Below are 27,652 nucleotides of genomic sequence, written 5' to 3' on the forward strand. Positions count from 1 at the left end.
GTTCATAAGCCAAACCTCCAAATATAATTTTCTCTGCATTTAGCATTTTCAAACTCTCATCAGAATAGTCCATAAAATTTAACTTACTGCTCCAGAAGGAGTCCTCAGTTGCAAGCAACAAGTTTCCCATTCTTCTAGCACACAAGTCACAAATAAGAGAGAATTCATACGATCAGATTCATCATGCAGCAACTCTACTCCACTCTTGGTATCAATTCTGTAGCAGATAGTCTCATATTTCTGGGATGAACCTCTAGACCAAACACAGTTTTAGAGGAGGAAGAAGGGATTTATTTGAAGCTTACAGATCCAGGGGAAGTTCCATAATGGCAGAAGAGGTTGGCTTACTTTTACAGGTCCATGCTGAGAGGAAAATACCCACCACCAAAAAAGCAAGCAAGCACACTTCAGGAACTCCAGGAAAACCTCAAGCACTTTGCATATGTTTAGACTGGAATTATAAACCCACCCCCACACAACCCACACCTTAAGGCTGGACTCTAGAACCAGCCCAGAGTGGTAGTTGCTCTAGCCAAGCCGCTGGAGATGTAAATTACAAACTTTTCATAAACTCCTGAATCAATTGGGGGACATGCATTTAAACCACCTCATAGCCTATGAGTTACTTCTCATTGCTGTGACCAAAAACCTGCCAACAAGCAACTTAAGGAAGGAAGGGTTTATTTTGACTTTCACTTGAAAAGCGATACAGTCCATGGAGGTGGAGAAGGCATGATAGTAGAGTGGTCGGGTAGCTGGTCACATTGGACCCATAGTCAAGAGGAAGTGGGGCTTGTCTATAAAATCTTAAGGCCTTCCCCTAGTGAGCCACTTTCTCTGGTAAGGCTCCACCTCCTAAAGATTCCACACCCTTCCAAAACAACTGAGACCAAGTGTTCCAACACACGAGCCTATGAGGAGCACTTCACATTCAAACCCTGACAGTAGCTGTTCCGAAATATCTCTAGGCTCTCTCAGATCTGTTATTTTTAGCAACTCTGATAATGAGAGCTTTAGAGTTTTTAAGATCCCAAGGAGATGCTGGGAAGGAGAGTGACAGCCAGGCCAGGTGCTTGAGCACACCACCAGGATTCCAGCTTGGTACCAGTGGTTCACTGCTGCCAAGTATATCCAAAGCCTTCCTTGCAGTGTGATATCCAAGTCTTGCTATCAGAAGGGGTTGAGATTCCAATCTATTCCAGCTTCTTCCAAAAGTAAGTGGATGACACCATTTGTTGTCATAGCAGCAGAAGAATTCTGTTAGTTCTGGGAAGGAAAAGACACAGAAATGTTCAGGAGGAGGGAAAGGAAAATGCTTGGAGAAAGGAGAGATGAGAAGGAGTCAGGTAGCTTTGTTAGGCAGTTATAGTGACTGGGACCCCGAAAGTAAAAAACAGGAGTATCAGTGGGCTTGCCCTTATAGTCTGTGCTTTGCTAGAGATCAGAGAAGAAGATGGCTTCTCCTTATCTCTTGCCTAAAGGAGTTCCCTAGATCTGTTTTTCCATAAGCAACCTGAGCCCCTTCTGGGAGGGAGGTCTATTTCCTAGAATTTAAATCTAATCCCTACGTTGTGGTTAGTCAAGTTCAGCCCCAAGTTCAGCGCCAGGCCTCTTCATGAATGCCAGCCCCTAGCCCAGACCAATCAGCTCTCACTCTGGCTCACTGGAGCCAGAAGGTAAAGCCCACCACAGTAAGGTTATAAATACAGTTACGAGGGGAGGAAGAGCTCTTTTGGTGGCCTGTTCATCATTCCTGAGCCTCCAGTTTTGGGTGATTCACCACCTCATCTCAGCTCAGAGGGGAGAAGCTACCTGACTCTTCTCTACCCCCTCCTGCCCTCCACATGGCAGGAGCTCTCTGTACTTTCTCTTTCTCTCTAAATCTCATTTCATATTTCTTCCAGGCCCATATGGGCTCTCAGACCATGTGGGTGTATTTATTTTCCTTCCCTTGGTTCTATACTTTCCTAAGTAAATATAATAATTTAATAATTATCCTTCTTTGTTTGCTTTGCTCAATTCTTTGGTTAAATACAAACCTAGAGTTTAGGGTTCCGTTCCTGAACCCCTAACACCTCATTCCTGAACCTCTAACACTCCATTTCAGGACAAATAGCAAAGATCTGAATGAAAGTGAGCAGGAACCAGGGTGGCAATGGGACACACAGCTTCATTACTGGTGACTTTATGACATTTCTAGGAGGAGGAGTTGGCTGTTTACTGGTTGGGGCTGCTCTGTTTAGGGGTACACTGACTTTCTAGGGACAGGCAAGAGATCCTCTGTTTCTTGAGGCACACTTTAAGCCATTGCTTTATACATAAAACACAATGGCTTTGTGCACTTGCTATTGTTCATACCTGTTCATTTTAAGTTTGTGACTTGAGAAATTAAGCCAGTGTGTGGACAAACAGTTGAGGTGTGAGGTGTGACTTGGGATTGAAAGAGATGAAGGTTTTGGTTTATTTGTATTTGTTTCCTTTCCTTTGTTTGGAATCATAGAGTAGTGGAAACCATGGATTATCCCTGAAGGTAATCCAATATGAGAATATCCACTTAAGCACAGAGAAAGAAAGAGTCTGGTTGTTATAGGGTTGGTGAGCTAGAGGAGAAGTCTCATATAGATAAATTGAGAGTTCACTGAGGTTGCTTCCTGCCCAGAAAAGGTCTTCAGGCTGAGAAGTCCCAGGTTGAGGGACCATAACTAGGAAAGGCCTTCTTGCTGGTTGAGACTTCAGAATCCCAGGGTAATGAGGGACTGTGTACTGAGGCAGAACAGGTGGTACTAGGGGGATCTCTCTCCCTCTTCTTATAAAGTCACTCATCTCATCTAATCCTAATTACCTTCAGAACCATTACCACATGATTTGGAGGATGAAGCTGCAATTTAAGTTTATGGGAAGATGTAACACCCAAACTATAGAAGCCATAGAGGATGATGGTAGCATTGGAAATGACCCATCATTGTGTTAGCTTGAAGGGGATGTGAATAGACTCTTTAAAGGCAGAACTTTTTGGACTTCTGGGTAAGATGATGGTATACTAGCCACACCAAGCAGCCTAGGGAGGGAAATAAACAGAAACGCAGCAAAATATACTCTTCTACTGAAAAGTGAAGTTGTATAAGTTATTATCAACCATGGCAGAGAAGCAGGAGAGACCAAGATCTTATAGTAAGGTGGAAACCAGCCAGAATTCTGCCAAGGTGCCAGCAGCCCTGACCCACAAGCCCACCCAGACAGCAGCACAGAGTGGCAGGAGCAGAAACAAGGTGAGAGGATTTTCCACTCATATCAGTCTCCTCACAAAGTCAAGAAATCTGAAGGACAAGTCAGCAGCCACCAGGTGAGCAGCTGCTGAGGGAAAATACAAATGGGACCAGCTGAGCAGCTCTGGTACGACTCCAGGTACCCTGCAAAGTCTCTCATCCCTCAATCACCAGGGCCATAAATATCTGGAGAACTCATTCACTCCTGGCCACCTGGCACAGAGAGAGATCAAGGTGGTCACTCAGCACTTGTGCCCAAAAGGCAACAGGGCCTATATATACAACGTCAGATACATAGGCCTGCACTGGGAGTGCTAATCTCTCTTTCCATGTTAGGAAAGGTTATGTATATTGCATTTGAATGATACAGTCTTGGTTGGATTTACCCTTCTCAAATAAGCTGTATTTTGGTGTTGACTATTGTTGCCTTTGAGTTTCTTGATTTTTAGGGCCTGTGTCTCTTTCTTCTGTCATTACTAAGGGTAGGGACTGACTGACTCCAGGATGACTTGGAACCCATTTCTGACTAAAAAATCTCAATTGACAGTATTAAGGGTGTGCAGCAACACACACCCTTAGGGACTTTGCCTTAACTAGATTATCTGTTTAGTTTAATACCCATGCTTGTGTGAATACTGTGTGCTGGTTTTGATTGAATGTCTATATTGCTCAGTTGAATTTTAGAATTTGCCAGTAATTTGCTTCACCCAGTATACTACAATACTTGAGTAGTAGGCAAAAGCAACACCTACGGTCACTTCTGCTATTTCTCTTTGAGTATAAGACCCACACATGGCACCTTAAACTCCTACACTGAAGATGTATAAAGTCAGATTTACATGGCTAGAACACTGCAGATAATTAGGAAACCCAAACATCAAATTAACTCAAGATGCAAAAATCTCTACATTATAAATACAAGAAACACAAAAAATCAAGACAATACAACTCCACCAAAAATTATTAATCCATCAGAAATGACCTCCAGTGAGACTGCTTTAGGTGAAATGCATAACAAAGACTACAAAAAAATGATTATATCTAGGTTCAAAGAAATCAAAAGAATCAAAGAAGAAAACAAAGGAATCAAAGAAGAAAACAAACTCCTGAAGGAGAACACAGGAAACCAAATTAATGAAATAAGGAGATTATTAAAAGACATGAGGAAGGAAATAGAAATAATGAAAAAAAATACCAATCAGAAATACTAGAAACAAAAAGCAGAGTAAGTCAAATAGAAAACTCTATAGAAAGTCTCACCAGTATAATGGATCAAGAATATCTAAACTAGAAGACCAGGTGGCAGATCTAATATAGTCCAAAAAAGAGAATGACACACTAATAGGAAGGCATGAATGGGAATTTCAAGATATTTGGGACACTATGAAGATATCAAACATAAGAATTTGGGGCATAGGAGAGAAGAATTTCACTCCAAAGGCATAACAGGTATTTTCAACAAAATCATAGAAGAAAAATTCCCCCAAGTAGGGAAAGTGATGCCAGTACAGATACAGGAAGCCTATAAAACACCAAACAGACAAAATCAAGAAAGAAACTCTCACCATTATATTATAATTAAACTACAAAACACACAAACCAAAGAAAACATATTGAAAGCAGTTAGAGAGAAAAGTCAAGTCAGATATAAAGACAAGCCCATCAGGATAATTGCAGATTACTCAACACAAACTTTAAAAGCCAGAAGGGCTTGGAATGATGTATTCCAAGTTCTGAAAGATAACAACTGTCAAACAAGATTACTTTATCCTGCAAAGCTATCCATTCAAATAGATGAAGAAGAGCTGGGCGTGGTAGTGCATGCCTTTAATCCCAGCACTCTAGAGGCAGAGGTAGGAGGATCACCATGAGTTCGAGGCCACCTTGAGACTGCATAGTGAATTCCAGGTCAGCCTGAGCTAGAGTGAGACCCTACCTCAAAAACAAACAAACAAACAAAAATAGACAAATAAATAAGGACATTCCACAACAAAAGCAGACTAAAGGAATATGTGAACACTAAACTAGCTCTACAGAAAATACTTGAAAGGATCCTTCATGCTGAAGAGAAAGAAAAGTATAGATATAAGAAACCTGGAAAAAAACAAACCATACTTAAATACTACTTAATATAAGACAGCAAAGGTAAAACCAGAAGAACTACAAAACCAGAAAAATGGCAAAAATACACACCTTTCAATAATAACTCTTAATATCAACAGCCTCAATGCCCCAACCAAAAGACACAGGTTTGCAGACTGGGTGAAAAAGCAGGATCCTTCAATTTGTTGCCTCCAAGAAACTCACCTTTCCTCAAAAGGTGAACACTGTCTTAGGGTGAAAGTTTGGAAAACAGTGTTTAAAGCAAATGGGCCTAGAAAATAAGCGGGGGTTGCTATCCTAATATCTGACAGGGTAGACTTCACACCACCATTAGTTAGGAAAGAGAAAGAAGGTCACTTTATGTTTATTAAAGACATAGTTTAACAGGAGGACATTACATTCCTAAACATATAGGCACCTAGCACGGGGGCTCCCAATTTCATTAAACAAACACTATTACAACTAAGGTCACAGATAACACCAAATGCAGTTGTAGTGGGTGACTTCAACACCCTACTGTCATCAATTGACAAGGCATACCAGCAAAAAATAAACAGAGATGCATCTGGATTAAATGAGGTCATAGAATAAATGGACCTAATAGATATCTACAGAACATTCTATCCAAATGCTGCAGAATGCACATTCTTTTCAGCAGCACATGGAACGTTTTCTAAAATAGACCATATCTTAGAATACAAAGCAAATCTTAACAAATACAATAAAATTGAAATAATTCCTTGCACTCTATCAGATCACAATGGGATTAGACTATAAAACAATAGCAAGAAAAGCTTTAGAGCATATACAAAATCATGGAAATGAAACAATACACTATTGAATGATGAATGGGCCTATGAAGAAATCAAGTAGGAAATCAAAAAATTCATAGAATCAAATGAGAATGAGAACACAACATACAAAACCATTGGGACACAATGAAGACAATCCTCAGAGGGAAATTTATAGCTTTATGTGCCTATATTAAGTAATTAGAAGGTCACAAGTAAACAGCTTAATGCTTCACCTCAAGGCTTTGGAAAAAAAAAGAACAAAGCAAACCAAATGTCAGTAGATGGGAAGAAATAATAAAGATTAGGGCAGAAATTAATGAAATAGTACCCCCCCATCCAAAGAATCAATGAAACAAAGAGTTGATTCTTTGAAAGCATAAACAAGATTGAAAACCCCTTAGCAAATCTGACCAAAAGTAAGAGAGAGGAGATACAAATTAATAAAATTGTGGATGAAAATGGCACCATTACAACAGATACCCGAGAAATTAAAAAAATCATAGGGACATTACTATAAGAACATAGACCCCACTAAGTTTAAAAATCTGAAAGAAATGTATGAGTTCCTTGATTTCTATGACCTACTAAAATTAACTCAAGATAGATTAATCACTTAAATAGACATATAACAAATATGGGGATCCAAGCCGTTATCAAAAATATCCCAGCAAAACAAATCCAGGCCCAGATGGATTCACTGGTGATTTTTACCAGACCTTGTCAAACTTTTCCATAAAATAGAAAAAGAAGGAATCCTACCAAGCTCCTTGTATAAAGCCAGCATCACCTTGATACCAAAACCAGACAAAGATAGGGAAAAAAAAAAATTATAGACCAAGCTCCCTCATGAACATAGATGCAAAAATTTTTAACAAAATATAGGAAAGCAGAATACAAGAATATATCAGAAAGATCATTCACCCTGACCAAGCAGACTTTATCCTAGTGATGTGGGGATGGTTCAACATATGCAAAGCAAATCAGTAAATGTAATGCATTATATAAATAGACTTAGAAACAAAAATCATGGGCTGATGAAATGGCTTAGCAGTTAAGGTGTTTGCCTACGAAGCCTAAGGACCCTGGTTCAATTCCCTGGGGCCCATGTAAGCCAGATGCATAGAGGGCATATGCATCTGGAGTTCATTTGCAGTGGCTAGAGGCCCTGGCATGCCCATTCTCTGATTCTCTCTATGTACCTCTTTCTTTCTCTCTCAAATAAATAAATATTAAAAAATAACTATAGTCTCTCTTAAAAATTCACATGATCACCTCATTAGATGCTAAAAAAGCATTTGACAAAATCCAACATTCCTTCATAATATGTCCTACAGAAACTGGGAATAGAAGGAACATATCTCAACACAATTAAAGCTATTTATGACAAACCTACAGCTAACATAATACTGAATGGAGAAAAACTTGAAGCATTTCCACTAAAATCAAGAACAAGACAAGGGTGTCCACTGTCCTCACTTTTATTTAATATAGTACCGGAAGTCTTAGCCATATCAATAAGGCAAGAGACACACATAAAAGGGATACAAATTGGAAAGGAAGAAATCAAGTTATCATTATTTTCAGAGGACATGATTCTATAGATAAAGGACCCTAAAGATTCTACCAGCAAAATGGTAGAGCTGATAAACACCTATAGCCATGTAGCAGGATACAAAATAAACACACAGAAATCAGTAGCCTTCCTATATGCTAACAACAAACACACAGAGGATGAAATCAGAGAAGTACTTCCATTCCTCTACAATGAAAACTAACATATATGTAAGTAGAATAGATTAATGGGGATGAAAAGGCCCAAAATTAGGTTGGGGAAGAGATTGAGTAAAGGAAAGGTATAGGGAGGGATAATCAAAATCTAAGAGGATATAAATAAATCATATGGAATCTTACTGTTTTGGACAATGGAACACTCAGGAGCTGTTGCTAGAAAAATTTCAATGCCAGGGGTGGGATACCTTCCAGTGCCAGGGAGGTCTCTGATGCCCCCAAAACATTATAGGCCATTGCCAAGGCCCTTGGTTTCCCACCAGGAATAGATGGTAAGACCCTATTTCTGAAGACTCCATATACTTGGGCTGCAAGGCCCCCGAGAAATCCTGCTGGAACTGAGCTGATAACCTCCTCCATGTAGACCAGTTGACGGAAAGCTGAAAGAAGCCATTCTGCATGCAGTTCAATGGGAGAAAGAGAAATCACCAGTGATCCAAGTGAATCAGACCTGAAGCTCTGAAACTGCTAGAGGAAAAAGTAGGGGAAACCCTTCAACATACTGGTATTGGCAAAGACTTTCTGAATCTAAACCCAGGTGCTCAGGAAATAAAACTGGTTTTCAACTGCTGGGACCTCATGAAGTCACAAAGCTTTTGTTTCAGCAAAGGAAACTGTGAATAGAGCAAACAGGCAACTTACAGAATGGGAGAAAATCTTTGCCAGCTATACCTCTGACAGAGGATTAACATCCAGGTTATACAAAGAACTCAAAAAACTAAATAAGAAATCAAACAGCCCAATTAAAAATGGGACATAGAACTAGAGAGTTCTCCAAAGAAGAAGTACAGATGGTATATAAACATATAAAACATGTTCTATATCCTTAGCCATCAGAGAAATGCAAATTAAAACTACTTTGAGATTCTATCTAATTTATGTCAGAATAGCTACTATCATGAAAAGAATGACAATAAATGCTGGTGAGGATGCAGGAAAAAGGGAACCCTTCTACACAGCCATTGTGGAAATCAGGGTGGAGGTTCTTGAAACAGCTAAAAATAGTTCTACCATATGACCCAGCTATAACCATTCCTAAGCATATATCCTAAGGACTTGTCTCACTACCTTAGAGATAATTGCATATCAATGTTTATTGCCACTCTATTCATAATAGCTAGGAAATGGAACCAGCCTAGATGTCCCTCAACTGATGAGTAAATAATGAAGATATGACACACTTATACAGTAGAGTTCTACTCAGCAGTAAAGAAAAATGAACTTGTAAAATTTGCAAAAAAAAAAAAAAAAAGGGATGGATCTGGAAAGGATTATACTTAGTGAGGTAACACAGGCCCAGAAAGTCAAACATTACATATTCTCTCTTAAATGTGGGTCCTAGCTACAAATGACTGGACTTGTATGTGAGTTGTATGTGAGTATGGAATAAAACTCAGTAGCAGAGGCCTGTAAGATAGAAAGGGAATACAAAGGGAGGGAGGGGGACTTAATAGGATGGTATTGTATATATGTAAGTAGAACAGATTTCTGGGGGTGGAAAGGCCTAAGTGAGGTCAGAGGAAGAGATTGAGAAAGGAAAGGTGGTGGGAGGTCTAATAAAAATCTAAGAGGATATAAATAAGTCACATGCAAACCTACTTTTTTGGACAATGACACACCCAGAAGCTATAGATTGTTACCAGAAAATTTTCAGTGCCAAAGATGTGATACCTTCTAGTGAGTTGTTGGCCAGGGAAGTCCTTGATGCCCCCCGAACATTACAGGCCATTGCCAAGGGCCTTGGTTTCCCATCAGAAATAAATGGAAGACTCTACATACTTGAGCTCAAGGTTACTGAGAAATCCTGCTGGAGCTGAGCTGAAAACCTCCTCCATGTAGCCCAGCTGACAGAAAGCTGGAAAAAGCCATGTTGCATGCAATTCCATGGGAGACAGAGAAATCACCAGTGGAGGGACCCAAGAGTGGACACTGCAAGCCTTAAATTTGGCCAGCCAGGCAAAATGAGCCAATGAGTGCAATAATGGCATGTCTATTATGGGGAAAACCACCAGCTCACTAATTGGACTGGAGGCCCACTCTTTGGGAAGGAATACATGCCTGATACTGAAAATCTACAACAGGAGTAGTCATGAGCCCTAGTGGTATAACGTCTGCTGGTGTCTGGCCAAATGTATATACTATGCTCAACAAACTTCCCGGTAAGCATGTCTCTTAATAGTCATAACCATATATTAATGCTACTCTCACTTTTTCTTAGAGAAGCTTCTCTTTTCAGATGGCAGTGACCTTGGGATGATGCATAAGGCACCATTGTGCTGAGAATAAGTGGCAAAGGAGTGCTCAGCACTGAAATATCTCTATCACATCTTCCATGGCTCAGGGTCCATTGCTAATGAGGTGGCGGAAAGAATGTAAGAGCCAAAGGAAGGGTAGGACTCCTTACAGTGTGCTCCTCCAGACACAAAATGGCCTGGATATTCATGACCTCACAGTGCCTGACACTATATACACAGACCACCATAATAGGAGTAAAAGATGATGACATCAAAATAAAAGAGAGTGATTGAGAGGGGGAGGGGATATGATGGAGTGTGGAGTGCCAAAGGGGAAGTGTGGGGAGGGAGGGCATTACCATGGGTTATTGTCTGCAATAATAATAATAATAATAATAATAATAATAATAATAATGGAATGTCAATAAAAAATAAATTTTAAAAAGCAGAACTTTTCAAATATAGCTCATAAATCCCAGGATTATGTTAAGGTGGGATTCTGCTGCTGTTATTTTGAGTTTAATTTTTGTGTATGGTTATGGGGACTGAACACAGGACCTTGTACATACTAGGCATCAATTTCACCACTGTACTGCATCTCTAGCCCTATGATAGGGGTTTTGAGAATTTCCTCTCAAAAGCATAAGTTCTTTGTTGAAAGCTAAATCAAGTCACATATGGCATGATTTTCATGGCAAGGGAATGGATTTTTCACTCTTGATTTTCATATCAAGAAAAACCTTGTCAGTTGATCTCATCTTGGCATAAATTATTGTTGTTTTGTCAAAGAAATCAGGGTCAAAAGTGGCCACCACCTTTTACTCCTCTCCAGCTTTGTTCTGTTCCCACCTGTCTGTGAGCATATCTAAGGAGCACATTTGATGGGAAATATGGGGCAGCCAGAGCTCTGACTTTGAAAGAGTTAATTTTGGATTGTTTGGGAGTTAGTCTTTTCAGAGGAACTTTTTGAAAGCTCAAGTCTGGTGGAGAGGATCTTATTCAATAGTCATTCTGGAGTCTTCAGTCTAACATAGCACAGGTGATGCTAGATAAGAAATAACGAAAACTTATCGCCAATTTCCAGAGAAAAACCTTGTTGAGGCACCACCAGATCCTGACTTTATCCTGGACAGCATGGCTGTGGCACGAGAAGGCTCTTCCACTGTGGTCAGGAGTCCCAGAGAAGTGATGTGAGGGGGTGAATAGAAGTTTACTAGGGAAGATGCTTCTTGTCTCACTTGAAGACATGTTTCTCTCTGTGATCCAATCAGTTGAGATAGGGCTTTGTGTCACTTTGTCAGGATTAGCTCCATGTCTCGTGTGAACAGCCAGGTAGGGAAGGGCTAGTCCCATTCTGTCCTCTTAGAAGGAGGAAGGGAGAAGTAAGAGATTGTCACCAGAGAAGGTGAGACGAAAGGGCCAGCCCTACGTACAAGTGGAAGGTGGAGGCAGATGCCTATGTAGCTGGTAAGAGAGAATATCAGACAGGTAGACAGTGTCCTGAAGGATTAACTTCCTTAGTACCTGCTTTGTGGCTTGTACTGATGACCACTGCAGCTCTGTGACAGCTTCTTGCATCTGTGTGTCTGCATGTTGCGCTGTGCTCTGAGGACACAGACCAGAATGAGACATTCTGAGTTCAGGCTTCAAAGTCAGTCCAACCAAAACCTGAGTCTTGCCTCTGTGATTTTCTAGTTGGGCAAGCTGCTCAACCCTTTGGGACCTCTAGTACTCCTTCATCTGTAAAACAACTGTGGGACTTAAAGGGGTAAATCATGACTGTGGTCAGTGTGAATTAATCTCCATGGTCAACTTGATTGGATCTAGAATCGCCAACAAGAGAAATCTCTGTGTGTGTCAATGAGGGAGTTCCTAGATTAGGTTAGTTGACAGGAGATCACCCTCCCTAATTTTGACTGGTACCGACCCATAAACTGGAGTCCTGGACTAAAGAAGAAGGGAAATGTGAGCTGAGCACAGCATCCAGGGCTCTCTGCTTCCTGATGAGGATGAAGTGTCATCAGCTGGCCTGCTCCTGCCCTTGTGCCTTCCTTGTCATGATGGACTGGGTCTCCTTGAACTGTGAGCAGAAATAAACCAGCCCTGCCTTAAATTGTTTCTTGTCAGATATTTTTTCACAGACAATATTTAACAGATGGAAATGTCCCATGAATAGTAGCTGCTACAGCAACAATATTTGAGAGCAGGGTCCATATCTCATTCAGGTTTGTGTCTTCAGTGCCTGGTAGTGGCTGGTCTCCACTAGCTATTCCATGCATGTGTACATGGAATCAGAGCTAGTGAAGAACAAAGGAGATACCACAGGCAAAAAAATAGGCTTGGGGCGCTGTGAACCCATGTGGGTCATGATGTCAGGGTCCATGCATTGCATTCTTCAGAAGTTCTTAAGTGGCAGGGTGCAAGACGACACTGGGGAATGTCTCAAGATAATCTTGGTTGTCGCAACTTAGGGCTGAAGGTAGGGAATTAACTGGCATGTAGTGGGACAGGCTCAGGCTAGGCTGGTATACATCCTGCCACTCACGGGTCGGTCCTCACAAAAACGCTACCTGTCCGTCCCTCAGGGAGTTTAACTGGGATTAGCTGTGGGGGAGAAAGAGGCTTGGGGAGCTGTTCCCACTTCATATCTCACAGGCCAGTTTGTCAACAGGATAGATTTGCACCCTTTCTAACTGTGAGCCCAGGCCGTGGTTGAACCCTCCTTGGCCTGATGTTGCTTTCACAGTCCACGCACTTCCTGTGCATGAAGGGAGTGCCTGACACCTGCAGGCATGAAAAAGATATGAAAATGTGGACACCAAGTGCTACTGTGCTTTCACTTCAGTCCCCAAGGACTAGGTGTGGTGGCCAGCTAGAAATGAGCGGGTTTTCGGTCCCCAGTTCTGGCTGGAATGTTTGGTTTGGATTCTTTGCTCTGTAGTTTTTGGAAATGTAATTGAGAATATTTTTCTTCTAAACCAACCTCACCCATAAAAAAGAAGGCGCCTGTGGGAGCTGTTCCACTGAGCAGTGGCTCTGGCTGCTGTGGGAGGAGCTCAGGGGTTGACAGAGCCTGGGCAGGCCCGTCTGGTGACTCGCAGTGCCCTTGAGGAAACCCAGGACAGCCCTTGTTCCATCAAAACCATGCACTCCTTTGCCTAATCATCGTGTTCCTCCTCTCAAAAACCTTCAGATGCTCTCAGGTCTGCTCTGAAGGAAACCAGTGCCCCACCAGCCTCATTTCCAGCTTATCTCTTCTCTCCATTGCTCTCTGTGAGCCTGTCTCTCTACCCTCCGTTTACCCAGGCCACACCTCCCACTCTCCTGCCAGCTCCAAGGCTGTCTCTGGCCCTTCGTGAATGGTGAACTGGCTTTGGAGGGCGCCTTCTAACCCCTCTGTCTTTTACACTTTTCTGACCCTTTCTGCCTCCTACCTTAGGGTTATGTGTGTCCTGATCTGACACACCGCCAGACTGGGGGTTCTTAAGGGAAGAGTTAACAAAAGATTCATCTCTGTACTCTCTCCTGAGGACAAATTCTTTGCCTGCCTCATTGCTGGCATCATGCAGCCATGCAGTTGATTGGGTCTGTATTAGCTTTCCAAGCACTTCACTTGGCACTTGGGCACTTAACAGTACCAAGTACTGCAGTATCTGCTGTCTCTTTATCCCCACAGGGCCTCCATCATACCTACCACATCATCCCATCCCAGTTAAAGAAACCATCCATCCATTCATAGTTCCATTCACAGATTCCTTCACTAAGGCTATCTACTGAGTACCCACTCTGGGACAGGGCTGTGGAAATGGAGAAATGAGATATGACACGTGGATATCAGGAATCCGGCTCTGATATATCTGAATGTAGCATCTAGGAGAAGATTTTAGAGTATTCTTAGGGTCAAGGCAGAGAAGAGACCATGGGAAAATGAAGCCACCATGCAGGCTAGTCACCTGACTAGAAGCCTTGGCCAGCTCTGTGGGAAGTTCTAGGATTAAACACCTTTCTTAGATGTTTAAATTGAGACAGGACAATTAATCCTCTGGCCTCACACTGATCAGTCTGGATGAAGACATATCCAGAAAGGATGTCACCACGTCCTCTCTAAGGTCATTCCTCAAGGCACTCTCTTGGCTCAGAGCTGCATGTTGGCAGCCTTTCCAGTAGCTGGGAGAGCTGAGTATCTTTTATCATAGAAAAAGTCTCTTTATTTTCCTGGGGTTTATATTCCCACGGGGGAAACCAGTGATGGATAGAGCAAGCCAGATTACTGCACCTCCCCTTATGTAGGCAGAGAAGATGGCAATAGGTGCTCATCATTCAGAAGTGAAATGCTTAAAGCCTGGCCTCTCCAACCCACATCTCTGTGGCCCCACTATGTAACCTGACCTGTGCCTTAAAGCTTCAATCACCAAGCTAAGGAGCTGGGGCTTTATCCTGAGGACAGTGAGGATGGGCTAGAAGGAAACAATAAAATACATTTCTAGAAGAGTCAGTTGGTATGGACATGTAGGATGGACAATTAGCACCAACAGGTAGCACCAGGGACATTGTTAAAAGGCCGTTTCAGAGTTCTGGGTCTGTAGTGACTGCTGTTAGAGTTTCTTAAGCCATGTGTATTTATTTCTGTCACAAAAGTTAGATCATAAAAATAAACGCCCAAGAAACTGGATCTTGAGTGTCAAGATGTAGATGAGTATGAGACTTGGGAGAGGAGACCCAGAAGTTCAGTGGTGGCAGGGAAAACACCATGGTAGTGGCCACAGGAAAACACTGACTGCTTCTCAGAGAATGGAAATGGGGATGAGACTGAGAAGATTGCTCAGTGGTTAAAGGCACCAGCTTAAAAAGCCTGCTGCCTCAGGTTCAATTCCCAAGCCACCCACATCAGTCAGATGCAAAAAGTGGTACAAGTGGTAGTGTTCATGGGCAGTGGCAAAAGGCCCTGATACAGCTACACACATACACACACACACACACACACACACACACACACACACACACACACCACCCCTATGTGCAACTAAATACAAATTTTAAAGGGACAGGCATGGGGGCACAAACCTTTAATCCCAGCACTTAGGAGGCAGAGATTCTGAGGCTAGCCTGAGACTACATAAGGAATTCTAGGTCAGCCTAGTCCAGAGAGAGACCCTATCTCAAAAAACAATAAAACAAAATAAAATAAAATAAAATAAAATAAAAAGGGAAACGGGGATGGCTGGAGGGGTTCAATGAGTACTCCTTTGTCTACAGGTCCCCAGTGAGCTGCGCACACAAAGTCCTACAAAAGTACTACTTGCTTTTGGACAGAGTCCCTGTTTTCAGCAATGCAGCTGGAGAGAGGCATAAACAGACTTCTGCAATTTTGAGCTTTATACTGTCAGTTAGATCCAATTCTGGAAACAGGTACCTTCAGAGTGGTGGTTTTGGCCATCCTGGCCCAGAAGCTGAGAGACAGGGCTTGTAGAACAAGGATAAGGAGACCGGAATGTCATCATTCTAGAACAGGGCCTTTCTTAGCTGCCACTGGATGCAGGCATTCCCCATCTAGTAGTGAGGCTGAGGGCTGAGAATGAGAGCAGAGACCAGAGCTCCATTTCCATACTTACAGTGGTTCAGGCAACTGGTCCAAGAGACAGTTGAAGTGTGTTCAGGCTTTTAACAAAACATCAAAAGCTGCTAGCTTCTAAATAATGGAAATTTGTATCTCATACTTTTGGAGGCTAGCAAATCCGAGACCAAGGTAGGGCCTAATTTGTAAAGTGATGAGGAACCTCATTGTGGTCATAGAGGGTGCCTTCTTGTTGGGTCTTCACACACTGGAAGGGACTTAGTGGCTCTTTGGGGTCTCTAATCCTAGTCACGAGGGCTGCACTGTCATGACCAAATTGTCTTCCAGAGACTTCATTGCAATTCCATTGTTCTGGGAGGATTTTAGCATATGATTTTTAAGGGGGACACAAACATTCAGACTGTAGCAGAGATTATCAAAATCACAAAATAATGAAGACTCCTAGACTCTTCAGGTTGACTGGAACCTGGAGGTTGTCTGTGTTTTGAATCATCTCCTTCAATATCATATGTTACCTCCTGGAAAAATAGTGAGACTCAATGAAATGACGCACTATAGCTCCCTCTTAGAAAGTCTCTTTGCATGTCAGGCATTGAAAGGTCCCGAGATGTCCTGCAGTAATTTCACCTGTTTACCTGTTCCCAAGTGCAGGTGGTCACCAAGCCTCTTGTCACGTTTTAGTATAATACCTAGCAGTGGTATTATACTTTATTTTAGGAATTGCAGTTTTAGTATATGCACTTTTTTTTTTTTGATAAATGAAGTAACTAAGGCTCAAAGGGGACAAACTCTCCAAGGCTATGTGGCTAGTTATTAACAACCCAGATTTATTGTCTCGTGCCTCAGTGAGCCTCCCAATAACCAGTACAGCGTCCGTTCCCTTGTTGGAGCATATTTTGCTAGTGTGGATCTGCCACTCTGAAAATCCAGGCAGTGGTAGCACAAGGAGAGACAGGCCAGAGGACCGGCATGAAAGCAGACACTGTCTGAGATGTGGGGTCAAACCAAGGCATAGGCATCCCTTGTCCCAGGCCCCAAAGTCAGGAAGTTGTTATTTAAACAGGTACCAAATATTTATACCCTATCAAGGAAGGTAGGTTATTACTTTCTTGTTGCTGTGACAAAATATCTGACTGGAAGCAACCTAAGGGATTGCAGCTCACAGTCTGAGGGGATCCAGCCCATCGTGGTGTAGCGAGCATGCTGGCAGGAGCTTGAGGCATCTGGTCACACTCATTCCACAGAGAGGAAACAGGGAGCGATGACTGCTGGTGCTCAGCTAGCTTTCTCCATGTCGTGCAGCCCAAGACCCCAGCCCATGGATGGTGCTGCACACAGCGTAGGTCTTCCCACCTCCATTAACGTAATCTAGAAAATCTCTCACAGGCATGCCCAGAGATTTGTTTCCATGGTGATTCTGAATCCTGCCAAATGGACAACTGAGTTTAACAAGAAGGCCTTCGGGAAGCAGGGCTTGCTATTTGAGGGTACTTCCTGCATGGTCTCACAGAATTTCTGCTTCCTCTCATGAGGAACCAAGATGCTAAGTCAAACTGTGACGTTTGGAATACCACTCCTGTTGCAGTCCACTTCTTGTTGGTGGGACAAACACCTGGCCGGATGGAGTTTGTGAGAGGAAAGGGCTTATTCCAGGCTTACAAATTCTGGGGGAAACACCATCAATAACAAAAATAGCTGGCTCATTCCAGCATGCCTCACAGCAGAGAGAGGGAAAAGCCAGCAGCAGCAGACACCTGTGGCCAGAGCCACAAAGCCGCCAGAACTCAGACTGCTCTGAACACACCTGGCAGAACCGAAGATCTGCCCCAGGGACACACCCCTGTGCAGAGACCTGCCTGCGGGGACTTGTTCAGTCTTAATCAACAATGCCTGAGTCTGTGGGGACCATACCATCACAATTCCCATGGGATGTTAATGAGTAGTGAGCAAGGAGCATATTCTTGCTGTACTTGCTTAGGACACAGAATCAAAGAAAGAATCATTAATATGCTGTGTGATGGTGAGCCACGAACGTAGGGAAGTGCTGTGTTGGTTTTTCCATCTTATGTACCTAGGGAATTCCTCCAGCAAGGAACCTCTCTCTGGGGATTGGTTTCATAGACATATGAAGTGGGGAGTGCAGATCTAGACCAGTGAGGTGTGTGTTGACTTCTGCACCCCTACCCACACTCCTGCCTTTTCTGAGCTGAAAAGAAATACATACAAGAAAGCCTTTCCCTCTCTGATGTTTTAAGTTTTAACATTGCTACCTAATATCTGTGCATGTTTATGTGGCAATCCTGTATATGAGTATACTGAGCAATACTCAAATCAAGCTTTGTTTTCGCATGTCCTCAAACACGTCATTTCTGTGTTGACATTTGTTCTTCCATCTTCCAGAGCAAGGAGATTGGCCTGCAGATGCACGAGGAGCTGCTGAAGGTGACCAATGAGCTCTACACAGTAAGTTCTGCTCAGGCACCCGGGCTGGGGGAGGAGGGACGGAGGTCTGCGGTGTCGCTGGCATCTCTGCTGTGTTCTGAGCTGCAGTGACAGTGGCTCCTCATGTTGCACTGCAATGACTTACAACCCAGGTTCTGGTTCTTTGTATCTGGACCCCAGCCTGAATGTGTTTAATGGGCAAATGTGCACGAGAGAGTCAAATGGCCCCCACCATGGGGTGGGACCTGTGAGCACAGTAATGGTCATGAAGTTGAGGCTGGGGGAAGAAGGTCGTGAAGGCTCCAAAGGACAGGGATACGGATTTTGGCACCAGGTAGTAAAGGCTCCAGTGGGCTCTGCTTTTTACTCACTGTGGGACCTTAGGTAGGAACACAGCTTGCCTGGGTTCCTGTGTCTTCGTCTGCAGAATGAACTCCTTTTCTGAGGATGACATAAGGTAAGGAGGTGACACACCTTGTCATTTCCAGGGGAGAACTTCAGGAAGTCATAGTTTGGTCCAGTGCTGACCTGGCTACCTGCTTTGGAGGAAAGATCAAACCACACTTGAGATGGGTGTGGCATGGAGGAAGGCCAGAGAATGAAAACATCCTTGGCAGTGGGTGGGCAGGAGCTCAGTCTGCTTTGCTCATCAGCCTTTGGCTTTCTTAGTGAGGAGTATGGAGGACCCATGCATAGTGTTGGGGTACAGGGTAGGGGTAGATCCAGCAGGCCTTGCCTTGTGGTGACAGTCAGAGCAGAGGAGGACTGTCGGTTTTAAGTATGCAGAAGTTCCTTGCGGAGCTCCTTATTTAAAGTGTGATGGGGAGGACATTCTGCTGCTAACATGACATTGGAGAAGCTCTGGTACACGAGGAAAGAAACACAGGCATGCAAAGCACCTTCTCACTATCTTTCTATACTTAACAGTGGGCACTGGGCTGAGAGCCTGGGCCCTGGGCCTGGGCCTCAGGAGGGTCTATTGCAGTCTCCAGCAACTGAGAGGCCTAGGGTGAGGCATTTTCTTTACAGTCTCTCAATAGTAAAATGAAGTCCTAGGTAGAAGTTGTAATTTGCAGTTCTGTGAATCCCAGTAAAGTCAGAAAATACATTTTCCCTTGTATTGGCTTGTCACTGAGGGGTAGAAAGGCCTGCTGGTTTGAAGCACAGACTCTGTGTGACTCTGTCTTGAGACGCTATGGTCCACTCTGAGGTATGTATGACTGTCCTTCTCTTACACTGCTCCCTTCCTTAATGCCTGGGCTTATATCTGTTGTAACCAGTTCTTGGTAAGTTCTGGCTGCTTCAAAAATAAAAATAGAGGCAGGTTTGGTGGTGTAGGCTTATATCCCAGCTATCAGGGACACTGGGGCAGGAAGATCATAAACTCAAGGTTAGCCTACACTACAGAGTGAGTTCAAGGCCTAGACAACCTAGTGAGGCCTTGCCTCAAAAATAAAGTCTTTAGCTGGGCATGGTGGTGCACACCTTTAATCTCAGCACTTGGGAGGCAGAGGTAGGTGGATCGCCATGAGTTCGAGGCCACCCTGAAACTACATAGTGAATTCCAGGTCAGCCTTGGCTAGAGTGAGACCCTACCTTGAAAAACCAAACTAAATAAATAAATAAATAAAATAAAAATAAAGTCTTTGTATCAGTTTACCCACTGCTGCATAACAAACTGCTTCAAAGCTCTTGTCTTCAAACACTACCAGGTTGTTTTTCTCATGAGCCTGTGAGTTGGTGATTTGAGCTGGGTTTAACTATTGGCAGTCATGTGATTACCATTTTTCTGGACAATTAAAAAAGCCCGAAGTGAAGCAAGTCCAATATACTATCTGAGCTTCTGTTCTTGCTGCTTTAAAAATGTATTTATTTATTTGCAAGCAGAGAGAGAGAAATAAAGAAAGAAAGAAAGAAAGAAAGAAAGAAAGAAAGAAAGAAAGAAAGAAAGACAGAAAGAAAGAGAAGGAAGGAAGAAAGGAAGGAAGGAAGGAAGGAAGGAAGGAAGGAAGGAAGGAAGGAAGGAAGGAAAGAAGGAAGGAAGGAAGGAAGGAAGGAAGGAAGGAAGGAAGGAAGGAAGGAAGGAAGAAAAGGGCACACCTGGGCCTCTTGCCACTGCAAACTAGCTCCAAATGCATGTGCCACTTTGTGCATCTGGTTTTATGTGGGTACTGAAGAATTGAACCCAGGCCAGTAGGCTTTGCAAACAAGTGCCTTTTTACCACTGAGCCATTTTCCCAGCCCTGGTTTTCCTTTTTAATGTATAAGAGGAGGTGGTCTTTTCAGGGACTCTGCTGTACATAAAGATGATGAGGGTTCGTTCTAACAGCCATCCATTATGTGCTTTGTGGGAAAAGCTCACTGCCATCTGGAGACAAGGAGGATGAAGAGAAGACTATAAGGCCAGGCATTTTGTTTACTCACTCGCTCCCTCAACATGCCTTCTCTCTCCCCCGTCCTTGTCACCTTTAGATGGCTTCTTTTCTGAAGTATGTATGCACACTCTTTTACAGAGATATACACTAGCACAGAGATACACACACAAATACACTTAGCTTTCTCTGTTTTTCTCTGACCTCTCAAAGCCTTTGATCTCATATTGGTCTAGGAGGAAAAAAGGAAACAGAGTGAGATCATGGACCATTGTACCAATCCCTCCAGAAGAAGCAAAACCAAACCAAAACAGCAAAGGACCCAAACAGTTCTGTTTTCATTGTTCTGCTGAAAATGTGTTCAGGCTTCCCATGTGTTTCCAAGTCATGAGATGCATCTGTGATGTTGTTAGCAACAGGCACCTCTGCAGCCCACTGCAGTCCCTCCTTTGTGTGCAGTAGCTCTTGCCAGGCTCCCCCAGACATGGCTGCCTTCTAAGCCCAGGATACAGGAAGGGCCCTGTGACTTTGCTTAGAGTGACACAGAGATGGCCCAAGTGTCCACACCCAGCAACAGCTGGTGACAGGTAGACACTAAGCTGACTAATGAATGAGCTGTACCTTTGACAGGTTCGAGCATGATTTGATTGGGCACCAGGCTCAGGGACATGGAATCTACTTGGAGCCTCCTGGCTCATTTTTATAAAGCTGTCTCTGTGCTTGTGTCCATCCTCAGCAGTGGCTTGTGGAGAGGGCCTCACACGGAGCACCTGAATCTGGTTTTTGTCCTAGTTCTACACTGCCTCTCCGTGTGACTTTCTAGAATGACATTCAGATATAGCCCTCCACAGGGCTTGGTCCATACTACTGGGCCTCTCAGTTACTTAATATTTTTCCTTAATTTGCACACATCCCTTCTTAAAAAAAAAAAACAAAACTGCCTGTCCTAATTAATTAGTGGAAGAGCAGCTTTGTACATTGGAAAGAACACAGGCTTTAGAGACAGATGGGAGCCCTTCAAGACCCTGTCAAGCAAGCCTCTGAGCCCAGCCCTTCCTGGAACATGCAGATATTTCTAGCTCCTTAACTAGACTATGTTGACGAGCCAGTGGCCATGGAAGAAGCCAGTGCCTGGTGAACATTAGTGCCAGTCACTGTGTCTTTTGTGGGAGAATGGAGCACACATGCTTTTCCTGCTCAGCTCTGCATCTCTTACTTTTATATTTTTATATATTTGTGTATATGTATGGTGTGCATGCATGCATGTTCATATGTGTGGGCACATGTGTGCATGTGTGTAGATGCCAGAGGACAGCCTCAAGTGTTATCCTCAGACACATAATCCACCTTTAAAATTTTTTTCCTAATGTTTTGTTTATTTATTTAAGACAGACAGAAAGAAAGTGCGTATGGACACACCAGGGCTCTTGCCACTGTAAATGAACTCCAGACACATGTGCCACTTTGTGCATCTGGCTTTATAATGAATACTGAGGAATCAAACCTGGGCTGTGTCAGGGTTTGCAAGTAAGTGCCTTTAATCACTGAGCAATCTCCCCAGCCCCATCCACCTTTTTTATTTTTGAGACAAGGTCTCTCATGGACCTAGAGCTCACCACTCAGGCTAGACTGTCTAGCTGGGCTCTTCCTGCTGCAATTACAGGGACACCCAGCTTTGTTATGTAGCTACTGGGGTTGGACTCGGGTTCTCATGCTTGTGAGACAAGCACTTTACCGCTGAGCTGTTTCCCCAGCCTTTCATCTCTCTTCCAATCTCTCTAGGCATAGGTGAGCCCTGAGAATGTTATGCCTAAAAATATAGTCACCCTGCTCTTGGTCTTCCTCCTCCAGGCTTGTTCTCTGTCACACATGCCAGCCTTAGCTAAAGGACATTCTTGCTTAAAACGTGATTTACATGCTGGAGTTCTGGCTTAGCAGTTAAGGTGCTTGCCTGTGAAGACTAAGGACCCAGATTCGATTTCCCCTGGACCCACAAAAGCCAGATGCATATGGTGGTGCATGTATCTGGAGTTCATTTGCCATGGCTAGAGGCCCTGGCATGCCTATTCTCTATCTGCCTCTTTCTCAATCTCTCTCAAATAAATAAAAATGAAACACAAAATAATTAAAAACATGATTTCCTTTATAAATGTGGATATAGAAAATGCATGTACTCCATAATCAACAGTGATAAAACAACCATGCAACAGGACAAAAAGATTCATAGCACGAAGTAACTCTCCCCTTGCCTGGCTCTCCTCTGCCCCCTATGGCACCTCAACTACCAGGTTACCAATGTCTGGTTTGTGGGGTGTTCTTCCCAAGCCAGCTGTTTTTTCTGTCACTCGGCACACATGTCTGACATGCTTCACACACCCAGTTCACATATGTGGGAGCCACTGTCCCTGCATCTTGCATCTGGCTTTGGTGACTATATTTGGCAGAGTCTGTGTGACAGCAGTACAGCCTCATCCCACATTCAGGGCCCGTCATGGGCCAGCTGCTGGGCTGAATGCTTTAGGTGTGATGGTTCATTTTGTCCTCACCACAACACTTTGAGAGAGGTGACATTATCACCTCCATATGAAGGATAGTGGATCTGAGACGCAGAGAGGTGAGGTAGCCAGCCCAGGGGCACCCAGATGGGGGAGGCCAAGCCTCTGCCAGAGTCTCTGGGCTTAAGCACCATCCCCTGCCAAGATTCTTAAATAAATACATTAAACTAGTTACATAAATATATGTCAGCTACAGTTGTACCTCAGCATTCACAGAGAATTGGCTCTAAGATTCCTACAGATTCCAAAATTTACAAATGCTTAGCTCTCTCATGTAAAACAACATAATATTTGTATGCAGCCTGCATACATCTTCCTATATACTTTAAGTGTTCTTTACATTACTTACCATAACCAATATAATGTAAATGTTGGGTTGGTGACATGGCTCAGTGGATGAAGACCTGAGTTTGGATCCCCAGACTACATGTAAAAAGCCTGATGCTATAGCAGGCATCTGCAATCCCAGTCTATCTCCCACAGGATGGGAGGTGCAGATAAAAGAATTTCCCAGAAGCTTGCAGTCCATCTAGCCTTGTGAACAGAGTGATGAGCAAGAGGTTCTGAGGCAAATAATGTGGAAGGTGAAGACTGATATCTGAGGTTCTCCTCTGACATTCACATGTACATGCATGTACACACACCAAAAGTAAGATAAAATGAAAATGCTATGCAGATAGTTATGCTGTATTATTTTGGGGAGGACGACAAGGAAAACATCTGTACGTGTCAATATAGACGCAAATGTTTTCTAAACCTTTTGTTGTTGTTGTTTTCGAGGTAGGGTCTCACTCTAGCTCAAGCCGACCTGGAATTCACTATATAGGCTGGCCTTGAACTCACAGTGATCCTCCTGCCTCTGCCTCCCGAGTGCTGGGATTAAGGGTGTGAGCTCCCACGCCTGGCTGCACATCCGGTGGGCTGGTGGTCTTCCATCCATTTGCTTTGGGAAGTGAGCAGTGACAGGCCACGTGGTATGCGTCTACGGGTTCTGCAAGAGTGAGGAAACCAGCTGGCAGCTATCCAGAAAGCAGCAGCAGAGTGGCATTAAAGATGCATCGGTGGGCTGGAGACATTGCTGTGCAGTTATGGCTCTTGCCTGTGAAGCTCAAGGACTCATGTTCAACTCTTCAGATCCCACATAACCCAGACCCACAAAGTGACGCAAATGCACAAGGTCACACATGCACACAAGGTGGCACGCACATCTGGAGTTCGATTACTGTGGCTGGAAGCTCTGGCATGCCAATTCTCACTCTCATTCTCACTCTCACTCTCTCACATAAAACAAAAGGCCAGAAAAGAAAAAAGATGCATTGGTGCCAGGATGTGACCTTCTCCCTGGTGCACCAGAAGGATCCCAAGAACATTGAAAGGGGTTAATAACATGCCTGTGACACTGAAAATCATCTTGTTTACACAGTAATTCCCTGGCCACTTGTTGGGAAAACCTAACCCCGAACAAGTTGGCTGCCCTTGGTCTTCAATCACCCGTCAGAGAACTAGAGGACTAGAGAGTGAAGAAAGTGGAGGTTTCTTTTAAGCCTCTATCTTCATGCCAGCCTGCCAGAAGGGAGATGATGGCTTTGTTCAGACCAGAGTGAGGCAGTTCTGCCAGGCTAACACACTGGCCAGGCATGCGTGCACTTTCTCCTTGGATGGCCCTCTGGGTGACCGTTCACCTCTTCCAGCTCCTCTGTGAGGCTCTTGCTTGCTCACAGTGCACTCATTGCTCATGGTCTGTGTCTGCACGATGTGAGTCCAGACAGTGCAGCAGTGACTATGGGTATTTGACAGTGTGGCAGAATGGGATTAGGATGGCCTGGTGAAGCCTTTGGGTATCAGGAAGACTAAAGAGATGTGGCAGAACATGTGGTGGGGGTGGGGTGCACAATGACATGGAACGGCAGGGAACCTCTTGTTCTGCCAATCAGCATTGCTTCGGAGTCACTGGCCTAAGCTTGACCAGTAGGAACTAGGCTAATACTGGTAGTTGAAGGGCTAGAAGGGGAGAAAACCAGTCTGGTTCAGTGATGAGGTGCAGGAATTCAGCACACAGAGGCTGTTCTAGTGTATTGTGGTGATATAACTGAGTAGCCAAGGCTGGATGATATTACAGAGAGCAGAGCTTGTTTGGCCTATGGTTCTGGATTCGAGGGCACGTGGCATGGATACCCGGGTAGGGCATTCACACTGTGTCATCTCAAGGCAGCAGACAGAAGGTCAAAGAAGGGGCAATGCAAAATGGCAAGAGGAGGCTGAGCTCACCTTTACAACAAGTTTGTGCCTGTGATAACTAACCCACTCCTGCACTTGCCACGTCCATCACTTTCCAGCATTCTTGTGTCGGAGGTAATGTTGTAATACCTGAATTTGGGGGCCCATTCAAGCCTTAGTGCCAGTTGTGTGAACATGACACTTTATTGTATTACATGTATCGTGGTTCAACATAGCTGCATCCTGAGACTCATACACTTCAGTGTGTGTGTGTGTGTGTGTGTGTGTGTGTGTGTATGTGTACCCAGAGTTTCCACCAACAGAGTATACCTATGTCATCCATGTCATAGTATTTTGAAGATATCTAGTATTATTGATGCAGGATTTGGGGCCCACTAAGGGATTAAATTCCATAAATATTCCAGGCCCACAGACCCCAACTTTTGGAACCTTATCTGAGTTGGCAAATAATTTAAAACACTGACTCTGAGAAGGGTAAATTATGAAGTTTGAGATTTATTTTAGGGAGAGTTGGGTTCCAGAAGGAAGGCTAGCCAAAAGTCCAAGCCAAAAGGATATTATCCTCTTCCCTGGGCTGGGAAGATGGACAGTCTCCCTCACATGGAGAAAATTCTGGGTACACACACGCACACACGGAAGGCAAAGCTATAAGAGCTCAAATCAAAAGATTCCCCTCACATAAGAGATCAGAAAAACTAAGAAGTAGTGAGGGATTCAGAGATTAAAGAGAGATCATACATGGAACAAAACAAGGGAACACCAAAATTAGGCAGGAAAACACACAGACAAAAAGAAATCCTTTCCCTTCCTAGAAGGGGGAAAGAGACTTGCATACTTGTATTCAGACAGATCCAGGGGAAGGAGCGGAACCAAAAACAAGAGATATATTCATGTGGTTAGGCAAAAAAAAAAAAAAAAAGAAAAGAAAAGAAAAGGAAAGAAAAGAAAAAAAGCCCAGAACAAGGCACGTGTGGAAAGCAGGCAGAACAGTGCTCCAGTAGAAAAGAGACCTCCCCTCGCCCAGGCATGCTGGCAGAGAGGAGAGCTTACTAAAGCAGGGACCAGCAGACTCAGGGCTGGGAGAATAAAGGGTCCAGAGAATTTTACACACATGGTTAGGCTCCTTTATATGGTCTGACATTCAATTAGGATGAGCCGCATCACACGCCGGTGTGCAAGGGAAAGACCTGATTGGTTGGTGGACTCAAGAGGCTGCTTCGGGTGGGGTGGAGTCCGACTGTGGTTTTGCTAGTCCAGGAAACCCCAAGAGGCTGGCAGCTGCCACCACTGGGAGTGTTGCTTGTAGCCGTCTTGAATGAGACTGGGTCAGACCTGAGTTCTCATCCTGCCAGGGGAGGCAAGGTGGCATTTTCTTGGCCTCTTGTCCTTGCCTGACTACCTATTTTGCTCCTGTTCTCCTTCATTATGCCTTGTACATAGTTAACTGCTCAGTGAATAGTGAATCACTGAAGATGTAGCTCTCCCTGCCCTCCAGTGTGCTCGCTGGCCCCAAAGCAGTAGAAGTTTACTTCCTCCGTTTTCTCTCCTCCTCCCCTCTTCCCTTCCTTCCTTCTCTTTTTCCTTCCTTAATTCTTTCCATTCCTTTCTCTCTTTCTTCCGTCCATCCATCTAGCCATCTAGTCTTCTTTGGGCACCAGCCTGTAGCTCCTCCTTTTGGCTGTGTTTTCCTCTGCATGGGCTTTGTAAATCTGTCATGCTTCTTTCATGTGGTGACAAAGATGATCCCCAGCACCTACCACATCCCGCACCCACCCAGCACCAGTGTTACTCTCTTCCCAGAGATGCTGGCAAAGCCCCTGAGCAGCGACTCATTGTGCCTGCCCCTCCCCCCACCCCAGCGCTACGACCGGATCAGCATGATGTTTCCCCACTGGCCAGGCATGAGCCTCAAGCTCCCTGCCAGGATTGGAGGTGGTGTCAGTTTCTCATGAACCCTGTGGACTGAGAATAATGAAGGGGAATTTGGGGGATTTCCTCAAAGAAAATCAGGAAGCTATTCCTGGAGGAGGAGACCTGGATGATCCTGGGCAGAGAAAAACAAGACTATCCGCTGACAGGTGGCTGGGTGGGGGTGTGAATAGGGCCTTGGTGCTGGTGGCCAGTACTCTAGCACCTGCCTGTGAGCTGTTCAGGTCCTGGTTCCTCTGGGCTAAATGCTCAGTGTGCTCCCTTGTCTGGGGTCTTTAACTCTCTGTCCCCATCCTCCCCTCCCAAGCCCAGTTCACAATAGCAAGGACTCATCCTTTGAGGCTCAGTTCAACTGT

General features: G+C 44.0%; 1 protein-coding gene across 5 annotated transcripts in view; it reads left to right on the forward strand.

The window, feature by feature from the left end:
* Positions 1 to 27,652, forward strand: part of Srgap3 (SLIT-ROBO Rho GTPase activating protein 3) — a 273,622-nt gene that overhangs the window by 174,969 nt on the left and 71,001 nt on the right. For all 5 annotated transcript variants that reach the window (XM_045133456.1, XM_004651477.3, XM_004651478.3 and 2 more), the window contains one exon: positions 18,161 to 18,223. In XM_045133456.1, coding sequence (XP_044989391.1) covers positions 18,161 to 18,223 — 63 coding nt within the window. The remainder of the gene's footprint in view (positions 1 to 18,160; positions 18,224 to 27,652) is intronic.

The sequence above is a fragment of the Jaculus jaculus genome, chromosome 14, assembly GCF_020740685.1.
Source record: "Jaculus jaculus isolate mJacJac1 chromosome 14, mJacJac1.mat.Y.cur, whole genome shotgun sequence".
NCBI lineage: Eukaryota > Metazoa > Chordata > Mammalia > Rodentia > Dipodidae > Jaculus > Jaculus jaculus.